The sequence below is a fragment of the Coffea eugenioides genome, chromosome 2 (genome assembly GCF_003713205.1).
Source record: "Coffea eugenioides isolate CCC68of chromosome 2, Ceug_1.0, whole genome shotgun sequence".
In the NCBI taxonomy this organism is placed as follows: Eukaryota; Viridiplantae; Streptophyta; class Magnoliopsida; order Gentianales; family Rubiaceae; genus Coffea; species Coffea eugenioides.
The window spans coordinates 7,382,735-7,396,306 of record NC_040036.1 but is presented as its reverse complement, the minus strand read 5'-3'; the positions used below and the strand labels follow the sequence as shown (position 1 = coordinate 7,396,306).

At 36.8% G+C, this 13,572-nt stretch overlaps 2 protein-coding genes across 3 annotated transcripts; one reads left to right on the top strand and one right to left on the bottom strand.

Annotated features, from left to right (window-relative positions):
• LOC113761380 (uncharacterized protein At2g39795, mitochondrial-like) lies at positions 1-1,904 on the top strand. The gene is made up of 3 exons (XM_027304342.1): positions 1-393; positions 1,023-1,369; positions 1,474-1,904. The coding sequence occupies exons 1-3, from the start codon at positions 118-120 to the stop codon at positions 1,631-1,633; spliced, it is 783 nt and encodes a 260-aa protein (XP_027160143.1). The 5' UTR covers positions 1-117; the 3' UTR covers positions 1,634-1,904.
• A 601-nt stretch (positions 1,905-2,505) lies between these two features.
• Positions 2,506-13,572, bottom strand: LOC113760510 (delta-1-pyrroline-5-carboxylate synthase). Of its 2 annotated transcripts, XM_027303117.1 has the most exons (20): positions 13,307-13,553; positions 12,275-12,346; positions 12,060-12,163; positions 11,635-11,737; positions 11,361-11,522; positions 10,716-10,993; positions 8,520-8,670; positions 8,269-8,433; positions 8,096-8,173; positions 7,586-7,675; positions 6,171-6,257; positions 5,979-6,065; positions 5,764-5,860; positions 5,568-5,671; positions 5,375-5,450; positions 4,486-4,636; positions 4,290-4,358; positions 4,023-4,089; positions 3,875-3,945; positions 2,506-2,838 (listed from the first exon to the last, which is right to left on the bottom strand). In XM_027303117.1, the coding sequence occupies exons 1-20, from the start codon at positions 13,367-13,369 to the stop codon at positions 2,763-2,765; spliced, it is 2,151 nt and encodes a 716-aa protein (XP_027158918.1). In that variant the 5' UTR covers positions 13,370-13,553; the 3' UTR covers positions 2,506-2,762. The 2 variants fall into 2 exon arrangements, with proteins under 2 accessions (XP_027158918.1, XP_027158919.1); XM_027303118.1 differs by lacking the exons at positions 2,506-2,838; positions 3,875-3,945; positions 4,023-4,089; positions 4,290-4,358; positions 4,486-4,636 and adding an exon at positions 4,893-5,266 and having other exon boundaries at positions 13,307-13,572.

The following is a 13,572-nucleotide window of genomic DNA, read 5'->3' as shown; positions in this document are numbered from 1 at the left end:
CAGAAACCCTCCTAAAACCCTAAACAAGAAGAATCAGTACCCCTTCCCTCATTTTCGCTTCTTCCCAGTTTCCCCCTCTCCTTCCAAGTTCCCACCACCTCTTCTTCTTAAGCTCAAATGGCTCTGACTAACACTCTTAGAAGGGTTGCTTCGCGAGCTGTACCTTTCGCCTCCCGAGTCTTCCAAGCAACCAGCCCACGGTACGGCCACCGCGGCTCTGCTCTCTTCTCCGCCGTCAACCGCCGCTTCGATCTGTCGCACTCCGTCTTGAAAAGCTCATTGCCGTCGGCCTTCCATCATTTCTCAACTCGGCCGGCTTCAGATGAGTCACTCCTCAAAGTTATTCAGGACGAGATTCAGTGTGCCGTGGATGCTGATGAAAATATCGACAAGGTCTTTCGGTTTTTCTCCGTCTCTGCCTCCCGTTTGTTAATTTTTTTTTGCTTTATGGGAAATTGTGTACAAGTTACGGCTATAGGTGGGGAATGAAATTAAATTTTGGAATCCTACTTGTCTCTTTAATTTTTTTGGGGTAATTCATGAAGGCCACTTTTTACTAAATCAAATTTAATTGGACTTATTCATAAGCCTCCGCGAGTTGGAAATTAGTGGAATAAGAGAGTTTAACTTGAGTTTGTGATTGTAAGATTTTTCCACAGGGTAATGAATTAAAGTGAAAAACGGTGGTTTCTTTTGAAGAAATATGGCCAAAATATTCAGGGTAGTGAGCCTCTGCAGCTGGGCTTGGTAATTTTATGCACCTGGAAATGCAGGCAAAAAGCACCTGCAAATATATACAAAAAGCACCTAAGGATTTAGTTGTGTCTTGTAAATGGCTAGTATGTCTCGCTTTAGCGTAATGTGGTAGCTAGTCATTGATATCTTACTCTGACATCAAACTTTTCGAATATTTGGGGATTTTGGATCAAGGAGCCTATGGACATTGTGTTGGTTATTTGTCGCAGTTTAGTAGTAATAGTTGATTTGTAAATTTAACTCTATTGCTGTCATTATCTTTGTAGGTTGAGGAGCTTCCATCTAACTTTCCGTTCAAACTTGAAGATAATCCTGGACTGCAGACTGTAACTCTAACAAGGGAGTATCAAGGTGAAACCATCGTTGTAGAAGTCGAGATGCCTAGCACTGTCACTGGGAATTACGAGGAAAATGATGATGATGATGGTGATGCTGATGATGAGAAGGCAGCACAGTCTCAGCTTCCTTTGGTAGTCAGAGTTTCCAAGAGCCATGGACCATGTTTGGAGTTTGGTTGCACTGCTTATCCAGATGATATTGTAATTGATAGCTTGTCAGTAAAGGATCCAGATGCTTCAGAGGATGAAATTGCATATGAAGGACCTGAATTCACGTGAGTATTGCCACAGATGGTTAACCTACCAGCTAAAATATTTTCCTTTTTTTTTATTTGGCCATGCTTTATCTTCACCGGCTCTTACTGTTCTTACCGTTCAGGGAGTTGGATGAGAATCTGCAGAAGGCTTTCCACAAGTATCTGGAGATTAGGGGAGTCAAACCCAGCACAACAAACTTCTTGCATGAGTACATGATCAACAAAGATAGCAAGGAATACGTGGTGTGGCTCAAGAATCTCAAGAAGTTTGTTGAAGCATGAACTAGGCGAAAACTTAGAGCAACTAGGTGGCTATGTTAGTTATTTCCATACACATATTTAAATGCGACTTCTCATTGGCGTTAAAAGCATACGTCCTGGTATTGAAATCGTCTGGGAGGATTTTGGAATTGTTAAACGTCTGGAAGAATTTCTTTTGTACCCGGGTCACAGTAGAGCATTGAATTAGATCTCTGAATACTGGTTGGAATTCTTTTCTGTCAGAAAATATGGAGCTTTTCTATTAATTGGATTTTGTATGGTGGTGGAGTTTAATATGTTCTGTGTGTGTGTCCTCTACTCTCAAACTCAGGGGTCAGTTACATGAAGTATTTTGTTCTTGAAAATACTCAGATACGCCTTTTCTTTAGGAGTTGGTAGGAGGATGTTCCATCAGAGTAATTGACGTTGCAACTTTATTTTGCTAGTATGTAAATACACAGTCAGCATGCCCACTTGTCAGATGAGCATTCACAGGTTGAGTTAAGAAATTGCATTATGACGGAATTCGGTCGGATTACCTGCTCGTATTCCTCGGGAAACGATTTTCCGGTCGCACGAGTTTTGGTCAATGAGGGTTCTTGAGGAGGATTATGTTGAGTCCGATTTACAAGCTTTAGGCATGCTTATATCCATGGTGCCACACATAAAAGCCAAAACCTGGAATACAACCCGATTGAAATGTAAGTTTTTTGAGTATTTTGTTTAAAATTTTACTGTAACTTATCGTAAAAGTTTTTAAAAAAATTTTTGAAATGTATTTTTTTTTGAATATTTTGAAATATATAGTTTAAAAATTATTTTGAAGTTATTGTAGCAAAAGTTTTTAAAAAACTTGTAATAGACAAACTTAGCAAAAAAACTAGGCTTCCAAACAAGTATCTCCTAAAAATTTTTAGTGGAGAAGGCATTGATTTTATTACCACTAAAAAACAACAGATCATTTGACAGTTTATTCATTCAATAGGTTACAGTACAACATACTACAACACTTAATAATCAGGAACTAAATCATAAACCCCCGGTTACTGCTTATTTGTGCCTCTCTTTATCGTGTCATTGTCATTCGTCTAGGAAAGGAACCATCATATTCGTGCTTTGCTCGGGGAAATCTAGTCTCTCCTTCGAAAGGTCAAACTGTAAGATCCTTGTGCGTGTAAACAATTCCTGCGTCGCCATTCACTACTTGGCCATTTCCTCTTGCAATCCTGCATGAAAAATATCATGACATAAAACATGGTTTACCCCTGCAACATGAAACCAAGGGGAAATACATTTGCATTTACGTGTCACAGAATTCACAGGAATATAATAATCTGCTTTGACTCCTCCTAATACTTAACACACGACTGCCAGAAGCTGTATCCAACTTTTTGCAATTTGCAAACTCCACTATCATAAAATCTGCAGACATTTGCATAAAACATTTTGATGAATTGAGAAAAGAACTAGAATCTAGATGACTATAACATCAAATGGACAAGCTCAATGCATAGCTCTGCTGCAAGTGAGTCTCATCAAAGAGCTTCTAGATTTATACAGCCATAACATCGAGTAGCATTAAACAAATATTTATTTTTCTTGGCCAAGTACAAATAGTAAGAATGGAAAATGTATAGTAGCAGTAGGCATATCATCTCTTCCATTGCACTGACTTGAGAAATTTACTGGAAGTGGTCAACTTCTTGCCTTGAGGATTAAAGGAATGATGCATTATTCTTATGGAGCTGAATTGACCATCGCACATGTAATTATTACCAAATTCATTTCTTGTTTGACCACATTCAAATAATAGTATCTTTAAACATGGATCCCTACGTTGTTTTATATTCCAACCATGATTAGAAGTAGCCATAAGTGGACCAGCTTTCTAAATATTTCTGTTGGTTGGGGCCGACCAATTGTTTCAATATCCATCAGAGGAAACTCTTTAAGATTGCAAGTATTTAGAAAACTATACAGCTACCTCAGTCATGGATGCTAAAGGACCTTATTCTTTTGCTGATTCTCTGTTTTGATGTAAATGCGAGTATCTAACTTAAAAGCAACTGATGAAAAAGCCAGAAAATCCAACTTAAAAGCAACTTCTTACCATATCATGATCATGTGCTGCGAAATATGAAAACTTTCTAAACAGATAACATTCTTCCTTAACATGAATTTGCAGGAAACAGATAAATGCAGTGCACACATGTTGTGATGAATTGGAATGCTAGCACAAGCAAAAATCAGTAAAGGACGTACCATCTTGTCGTTAATAAGCCTTCAACTCCTACAGGACCACGAGCATGGATTCTACTGGTACTGATCCCAACCTGTTCAGCCACCGAGTACAAAAATCAGAGACTGCTTTATGCCAACTGACACACTGAGAGTATGGTTAATTATATACCTCAGCACCTAGCCCAAATCGGTAGCCATCACTGAATCTTGTGCTTGCATTGTGGAATACAGCAGCACTGGGAGGCAAGTTACCAGTTAGTAAAGTCCATTGAATTTGAGCCAATCTATGAGAATCTGCTATTTACATTTAATCAAGCATACGGAAGACCGGGTAAACTTCTGGGGCTTCCACAACACAAAATGTGGTAGATGCAAAGTATAGACAATGAAGTATAGAATGGTACAAGACAGAAGGGCAATGAACAGTAACAGGTACCTGTCAAGTTGATGTAAAAACAGTTCTGCAACATCGTGATCATCAGTTACGATGCTATCTGTATGTGCACTGCAAATGATAAGGGACAGAAAATCAAAAGGAGGATCATTACATGAAAGTGAGACTCTAGTGCTTTCTCTTGTCTAACACACTAGGCAAAAGCATAGACAATACTGAGACAATTAAGCTCACATGCCTTCCATGTTGATGTATATGATCAATTGCAGCATGCACATCATCCACAATTTCAACAGTGCAAGCAAGTGAACAATATTCATGATGAAATGAACGTGCCTCTGGAATATTTAACAAGGAGCTTGCCCTTGGTCCACCATACAGAGTAACACCTGAAACAGATGCTATCATTCAGCTCCATGCCATAAAAAATGTAGACACAAGATCAGTTTAGAGTTCATATCAATATCTTAAAGTGCTTTAGCATTATGTGAATAGTATCATTCAGCAATCTGGTCCTTTGAATGTTAACTAATTTTCTAAAATCATTGACATCATAACAAAAATTACTAAATGACAAACGACTCATATTCAGGACTGATTATAACAGGCAGGATACTAAAGATAAAGAAGAATGATATCAGCATCTGAGTAAGATAGGCAATATCTTTCACTGGAACTGAGAGCGTGTCCAGGATATTAGTGAATTTGATAACCAAAAAAAACCAAGATAAAAGTGATGAATACAAGGAGAGAAGATAAAATGTCAAAATTACACAGCAGGACTGAGACAGCACAATTAACAAGGCACATGCAGTTGTGCCACTGAATGGTGTGAAATAGTATCAACTTGAAAAAAAGTACATCAATTACATAGAGAGGCCCACAGAGTGGCTAGTTTCAATCTTGGTAGAGTGATAAAGAAAAATTGTTGTAAAATGTTTAGATTGCTTAATTCAGATGATAATTTATTGAAAAGCAATCCACATCACTCTCGGAAGGCGTCAAACTCCACCATATTCCTATCCAATCCAAAGAGATCAAACAAGATAAGATAAAATTCTGCTTTTGCTTTGGGGAATGAGATTCCAAGAGATACAAAAAAAAAGTGCTCTGCAATGAAAAGTCACCTTTGATTTGAAGTTCCACAATTAGCTCATTAACTAAACCAGTCTGCACCAAGTCCTTGTGAACAAGTAGCGTTTCCTGCAAATAGTTAAACAGAGCAAGAAGAAATAAGACAATCACATGACCATACTGAGGTTTTGAATGTGTCTTATCATACATGAGCTTATCAGGCAAAAGAATTGAGAAACAAAGTACCATTGCATTGCAGGCAGCAGGATAATCTGTTTTAGCATCCAAAACAATTTGCTTTGCCATATCCTTATCAGCTGACTTGTCAACATAAACATGGCAGATACCATCTGACATAAAGCAGCTCTCCAGGATTACAAAGTAATTGACAGAAAATCTGGGGATGGTACATTGCAATTTTGAAACGAAAAGTAAGATGTACCAGCATGACCAAGAACAGGAATTTTTGTTGAAGCCTTGATTTGAGAAACGAGTTTATTGCTGCCTCTTGGTATCACAAGATCAATCACATCATCAAGCTGGACAAGAAATGTTTCAGGACAAAGACAGTGTTATTACCCTTAGATGCTTAAAAAACCAAACTCTAAACCCCAAAAAATTTTGAAGTTAAAACTACAAATTTTCTGATCAAGCCACCTTGAGCAATTCAGGGATGTCTTCTCTCGAAGTCACTAATCCAATAAGTTTCTTGCCAATGCTTTCTGGGATTGATGAAGTAATAATCTAAAGACAAATTTGAAAGAGTGAGAAATGTAACAAGCTCTGAAAAGAGTGTTAATAGCAACATATGGCATACATAACGAAATATTTCTGAGCAGAGTAGCAGACCTTGTGTAAGATTGCATTTGATCGTTTGGCCTCCTTTCCTCCTTTCAACAGGAGCCCATTTCCGCTTCTAATTGCCAATGAAGCTATCTATACTCAAATAGGTACAGATGTATAAGTAGTTCATGACACCAGCCAATGTCATAGTCAAAGATATAAAGAACAAATCATACATAACGTGTTCTGTATAGAACAATAGTGACAATTTTGAAATAATGCACAACATATGAAACTAAAATCAAATAATCACAAATTTTGCTTTGAAGTATGTGTTTAGAACCCCCACAATTCAGTTAAAAGAAGATTCATGTTAAAAAATCAGTAATGACAAATTTAATGTTGTGCCTTTAAAATCCCACAACTCAAATTAAAAGAAATTTCACAACCAAATTTGGAAAACCTTGGTAATACACGTTCACTCTGCAGTGACGCTCGTTGACACTAGTTTATCAGTTTATACAGCACACTTAATGTAACAACTCAAACATATAGCATCACCAGCATATCGGAAAAGATGAAGCATTTAAGTTCTGCAACCATTCATGAAATTGCACTTTCATACTAAAAATCTTACATGTGGTAAGGAAACTTGAAAAAGGGACCAAGGAGAGAACGATATTTAAACTCAATAAATTCAACCAAAGGTAAGAATATAAATTGTAGAATTACTGATTAAGAGAAAGGAAGCAGTTTAAATAAAATTTTAAAAAGCTTCACATACAATTGTGGCTAAAAATAAACTATTTGACCAACAAAGCCCATTCAGAAATTTCTAATCATTTTAGAAGGAATTCAGCTTTGCCTTACATTCTTTTGGCAGGATAGACAAGGAAATAGCGGAGAGAAAATTTTGATATCTTAATTGCTATTTTATCCCTCCACAAAGTTAAGTTCGCCAATAGCAGAGCAGTGAAAAGAGGTTAGATTACATAATAATGCTTTATGCTCAATTTCCTCTTCCCCATATTTCAAAATTCTAGTGAATCATAAGGAAAATATTTTCCCAGTACCATCCTTCCGTTCCTAATGTATCCACAACCTCTTCAAGTTGATTTTCGATGCATTTGACCACTTTTCTTCTACCACTATCGGTACTCCAATTAGATTTAACTGCTTTCATGCCAACTCCAATTACAACAAAAGTAACATAAAAGGCTAAATCAGAAAACCAAATTTATCCCTAAACAGTTTCACAAAGCCCAGAGCACCTCATATTTGTGCTATTTCATTAACCACCATCCTTCCATTAAAAGTTCTGCCTTCATGATAAAGTAAAATGTTGCCTTGCCACAGTGCAAATAATAGTAGATTCATTTTATAGCTATCAAACAAAATCATACTCATATATACAATTAAATGAGAAAAAATTGCCCACTATAGCTTTTTGAAAAAACTGATGAATTCCCAATTGCATTTACCTGAACAAGTGCCTCTGGCCGTGACTCAAAAATAATCAAAAGAACACCTAAAGGAGATGTTGTCTTTTCCAAGATCAATCCCTCTGCAAGCTGGAAAAGACATAGCCCTTAGGATATCAAAGATTGCATAATGTATACTACAAATTGCTCTTCCCCAGGTAACATACTACTCTGATATGTTCAAAATGCTAAAAATTAATGCAACATTTGAATTGCATTTTTCTGAATTTTTTGTAGAAAAATTACTGTAGCAATCTGATATATATGAGGTAAAAAGGTGATAGGGAAATGTGTTCACGGAAAACGTAACAATTTTTCTGAGCAGAAAAATTGCAATCCAAACGGGGCAAACTTTTGAAAATATTTCAAAAACTACTTTAATTTGCTCAAATGTTTGGGAAGAGAACCAGTTGAATTATATTGAATCTAATATCATCATATATCTGATCGTATATCTAATTTAATAGAAAGCAAATTTCCATACTAAGTCCTCATGCCCACTCCACATACCTCTGTTCTTTTTAGAACCTGACCAATAGGTTCTTCCATATTTGCAAGCATGCAAAGAGAATTTGCAAGACCAGAAACCTATAATATAACATAGGCTAGGGCTTTAGAAAAAAAGACAATCCTTCACAAAGATAATTAACTGAAGTGATGCCACATGTAGAGTGGTTTCTTACCTTTCCAGGCTTTAAAGCCAATCGAGATATCAAAGATTTTTCATATCCAGCTTGTTGTGCAGCTGCTACATCAGCAGCATTTTCAGCTAAGATCAGATTTTCATTTTCTTTCAAAGCATCAGCTATATCTAGCAAAATTTTACTCCTATCTTTCGAAGACACAGCCTGCAAAAAGAAGTATACTGCAATTAGTGAAAGCTCTACTGCTCTCTGAGAAAAATTCTTTCCAAGTAGCCAGTAAGTGACAATACCTGAAGCCGTCTAGAACACTCCCTTGCTGCAACTGCCATCTCATGAGCTCCAATTTCTCCAGCTGGAGCCCACTGATTAGCATCTCGATGAAAGAGTGTGCCAATAGATTCTCCATTGAGAACTCTAATGATATTATCACCAGCAAAGCCACTTCACACGAGAGAGAGAGAGAGCATCAGGCAAAAGAGAAAGCAATAAAAAAAAAAACCAAATCCTTATTTAAGCATACAAGTCAGCTCAGAACATGCAATTGTGCTTTTCTAACATGGCCATCTGAGTACTACAATGAATTAATAGCAAAACTATTCTGTAGGAATGCAAGATGCATTCTCATTTTCCTCTTGAGTCTCACATTAGATTTTGAACCAGTATAGCTTTGGAACTAAGTCAAAGCCAGAACAATATTAGCTTTAATAAAACTAGCGGTCAAACAAGCTAAGTTCAGTTGAGTTCTTGCTTAATTTAGCCAGCCTCAAAACTTAATTTTCTCAGGCTCGATTCAAGCTCAAGTTCAAGCCTAATTGAGATCGAATAAAAGTCAAATAGTAAGTATAATACACGTTGAAATGGATAAAAATAGACATTTCACCATAATAATATTTTATAGCAAAATATAACTAAATGTACTTATTCTTCAGTTAGATTAAGGTGATAAGACTTCAAGTTGAGCATTTTTGTGCTCGACCTTGGCTCAAGGGCTTATTAGAACCACTCAAGCTCGGTCAACATCAAATCAAGCCAAGCCAATGCTTGAGCTGCCTTGTGAGCTTCGCAGTCTGATGGGAGTTGTTTGCAGCTCTAAGATGTCTAAAAAAAGACTCTTACTTGTTTGAAAGTTTAAAGTTTCTTCAAAAAGTTGAAGCAGCCGAGCACTCTTGTGAATAGACATTCAACTATCAAAGGCACATTTCTTTGGGCAAATAGAAGCTTTAGATGTAATAAACTTCCATGAAAAACTCTAGCCAGATGATATAAGAAAGGATATTATTTCTATGCCCCTGAAACGATTCCTCCAGGGACCTTTTTCTTCCTTTTAAGTATCATCAAGGAAAGTAAATCCATGTAGCATTTGCTTGTCAATCAATTCTCCATGACTTTAGTGGAACACTTAATCATACCAAGTGAGATTCCTAATTTTCAGCTCAAATTAGACGAAAATGTCAAATGATCTCAATTTTACAATGCTGAAAGTAATTACTACCTCTGAATTCTTAAGGAATTTGGAAATACACCTCTTTAACATCAGGTTCATCAACAAGTTCTTAACGGTTCAATCAAAAGTCCAGAGACATACTCTTCTGGTCATCTTAAGCTTCAGATTGTGCGATAAAGTACTCATATAGTTTCATTTCCCCCCCAAAATGTGATCACAGTAGAAATGGAAATGGTAATATTAAAGCATGAAAATTGAGAGTCATCAGGTAAATAAAGTTCACTAGCACATGCCAATGCCTAGCCTAAGTAGGTAGAATTATGCATAATACTACTGAAAGTATGATTTTTCAAGGCAAAACATATTTGTATAAGTAAGAGACATTGGTGTTCAATGACTTTTGAGGAACAAAGTCAAGTTGTTCCCAGGCATTCTCAAAAAAAAAAAAAAGGTTTATTAATTTAGGAACAAAGACGAGTGTGACTATTTCATGTGTAAGCCATAGCAACTTGTAGGTGCCTTAGAGAGCTTGGACTATCTTGATCATTGACATTCTTACCTACCTAATAGCATACCAGTCTCTGACTCAGAGCAGGAAACTACTCCAGCAAACACCATCTATATGAACAACTCAGTGAATCCATGGCACCGAAAAAAAAAAAAAGCTACAGGATAATTCTACCCAGTACCACAAGCTATAAAAGTAGAATGGTCATTAATTCTATTATCTTTTCTTGCATTAATCTCTTAATGGCCTATATTTGAGCAAAACTTTTAACATGTTCCACAACTACGAGAAAAATAAGAACAATTAATCCAGGATGCAGCTTTTACTGACGATGACTTAATTTTTAAACTAAAGCTAGGAAGACTAATCCATTCAATGACTCAAAACTAAATGCCAACAGTAGATCAATCTAGTTCTGTGAAACCAATGTACATACATGTTTGTGTTGCTGTACAAAATTATCAAATTCTTAGGGTCAGTGCAAAGTGACACGGAATCCAAAATTTGTTTGAATATCTTCTAATCAGATCTGACCTGGTAATCACAACAGGGATGCCAGCATAAGCTGCATAAACAGCCGCTTTAACTTTAGCAGTCATGCCTCCTCGTCCTACCCTAGATTTGTTTCCGAAGGTAATAGCTCCCTCATGCCTCTCTTTTACATAAGTATGAATTAGCTTCGACTTTGGATCGCTAGGAGGGCCACTGTAAAGACCTTCAACATCACTCAACAAAACTAGAAGGTCCGCTTTAAGCTCTAAAGCTAGTAAAGCTGCTAAACTGTCATTATCCCAAAATATGCCAGAAGAGTCCTGTGCAAAATTGCTCATGAGTTAGGACAATACACATAAAAATAGATCGTCTTGTAAAGACTCTGTGTGTGTGTGTGTGTGCATGTGGAAACAACAGTGAAAGGATGATTGATTAGCAGAAATCAAAAGCAGGTGCAAATTCATGTGTATAGAATGCAAGAGACGTCCATGGATAGTGAATATTGCAATTATACATGCATTTAGAAAAATGCATCTAAAAATCCCTTTCCTTCTTATGTACCCATCAGCATATATGAAAGATAGTAACATTGTGAAACATCTGCTACATCTGCCTTATCAGTAGCTTAAAATACTATAGCCAGATCCATTATGCATAACGCTATATACACAAAATGTAGAAGATTACCTCATAAGGAGCCTTCCTGGTACTGACAGCATCATTTTCATTGAGTATAGGTATAACCTTCAGGGACAACAATGATTTTACTGTCTCACTGAGTTGTTTTCTGAAATCTGGATCCCTAAAATCATTATCCGTCACTAGAAGCTGAGCTGATGTCACATCCAACTGTACAGCAGGATAACATAGAAATGCATTGACAGATGAATTAGCTAATAAACGACGAGTTTTGCATTGTTATTCTGTTAGACATTTAAGTTGAGAAAGTTTTGGTAGTCACCTGACTGAACAATGAATCATACAGAGCCATGAGACCATTTTGTCCAACAGCTGCACAAGCTTTCCCATCAAGCTCATGTTGTGGCTTTTGAAGATCAGCAAAGCTGCACAAATTCAAATCGGTCGGATCTGCCTTTGACAGAAAACAATACAGCATGAAGACTAGGATTTCAAGAACATCTCGGCATTATGTGTTGCAAATTCCAGCTAAAGAAGACTGCAACTGCTAGATTGATTAAATATCCCCTCCGACATGTGTCTTTCAGCAACATTACCAATTATTTCCCTTCAGATAATGAAATCTAGAAAAACTGTCTACACATACCAAATATCTGCTACTAACTAAGTTTATCCAAGAATATTCTTTTCAGCCTAAAAGAAATATAAGAAGAAGGTGATAGAAAACAGAAGCAAATGGGGCGAAACCTGCTATTAACTAATCTTCTATATCTTAACCGTTGTCGACCAGCACCAACTGCACCTGAAGTGACCAGAATAACCTCATATCCTTCAGAATTCAGTTCTTGGATCTGCATTTTGCCATTGCAATGTAAAGAATTCAGAATGATTATTCAAAAAAACATTGAGAGAGAACCACTATCAAAGAACACTTTGACAAAATTCCTAATGGTGAAAGTCACCTGCTCACACAGAGCTCCCAATCTTCCTAGTGCCAACCTGCCATCTGCTTGAGTGACAATAGCAGTTCCAACCTTTCAATAATCAGCAATTAGCAGCAAACATAATCAAAACCCTCTACTTCAAACAAAGTGATGATTGTAGATTCCAAATTTAACTTTTCTTAAAGATAAAAGAACCAAATGAAGTAAGAAATTAGAGAATAAGTAAAACACAAAAGTTACATTTTGCAGATCAAGAAGCGTAGCTAAAAGTCAGATAACAGGATTAACATTCACGTTCTATTCTTGCATCAAGCAATTATGTATGGCCAATAGCATTAAATCGTAGTATCCAATAAGTTTGTGCTAGCCATTGTGATTTATGAAGTAGTAGTGTTCACGTAGTATGTTCTGAAAGTGGAACAAAATTGACATTGATTAGGCTTTGCCAATTGAGTCTACAAAAAAGTCAAGAGAAAGAGTTAGGAATCCAGTTTGATGTACATGCCTGGTTATTAACAATTATCCATGACCAAAATTTATACTTCAATCAAGGAAAGTTTACATCATTTTTTCATATTCCAGTTAGTCTTTTTAAAAAAAAAAAAAAAACTTAAAGCTTCTACAGGGAGTAGGAGCACAAGGAATTGAAGAAGATAAAGTCAGCATGACGTAAATTTGTTCTCAGTGGTCAAGTTGCAGTATTTAACTTTAATATCAACAATTTTACTGAACCTGGTAGCATCGTGAAAGGTGCACGAGTCACCGGTAAAAAGCATCTGGAATGAGGATAATGTGGATGCTATTGAACTACGGCACCCAAAAGGTGATTATTTATTCATCCCAGAGTACCGTATTCTTGACTTGAATCAACATATCGAACGAAACTATTTATAATTCAATAGAGTTGCAATTCGCCTGAGGAGCCACAATTTTCAAATCCACAAAATCAAGAATAAAAATTTTGAAAAACGAAATCGGGGCTGAACAATGGAGGGTGCAGCGAGCAAACTGAAGAAAAACAGCAAATGAAAAATGGAACAAGGATGGTACCTTTACGATTACACGTTTGACGTCTTTAATAAAAGCTCGAGTTAAATCCGCATTACTGCCCATTTTTCTCGCAAGCAGTAAAGAAAAGGGCGGTTTCAAGTTTCTGCAACAATTCTTTTGTTCTTTTTTCTGGGGCCACTGAATGAAAATGAGGAGGTCTGATGCGTGTAGGGTTTTCGGGTTTGGGTTAGCGCATAAATAGGGGAAGCTCGTGGAGTGGGGCCGTGGTGTGTGGTGGGGGTTTGGGTCGGCTGGGTTTGGCAGCT

What these genes read in the sequence shown, in the direction of transcription:
- LOC113761380 (XM_027304342.1), top strand. Translation starts at nt 118, where the DNA reads ATGGCTCTGACTAACACTCTTAGAAGGGTTGCTTCGCGAGCTGTACCT. An exon ending in CTGATGAAAATATCGACAAG is followed by an intron (nt 394 to 1,022) that starts GTCTTTCGGTTT and finishes TTATCTTTGTAG; the next exon opens with GTTGAGGAGCTTCCATCTAA. An exon ending in TATGAAGGACCTGAATTCAC is followed by an intron (nt 1,370 to 1,473) that starts GTGAGTATTGCC and finishes CTTACCGTTCAG; the next exon opens with GGAGTTGGATGAGAATCTGC.
- LOC113760510 (XM_027303117.1), bottom strand. Translation starts at nt 13,369, where the DNA reads ATGGGCAGTAATGCGGATTTAACTCGAGCTTTTATTAAAGACGTCAAA. An exon ending in AGAAGATTAGTTAATAGCAG is followed by an intron (nt 11,738 to 12,059) that starts GTTTCGCCCCAT and finishes GAATTTGTGCAG; the next exon opens with CTTTGCTGATCTTCAAAAGC. An exon ending in AGTGTTCTAGACGGCTTCAG is followed by an intron (nt 8,434 to 8,519) that starts GTATTGTCACTT and finishes TTCTTTTTGCAG; the next exon opens with GCTGTGTCTTCGAAAGATAG.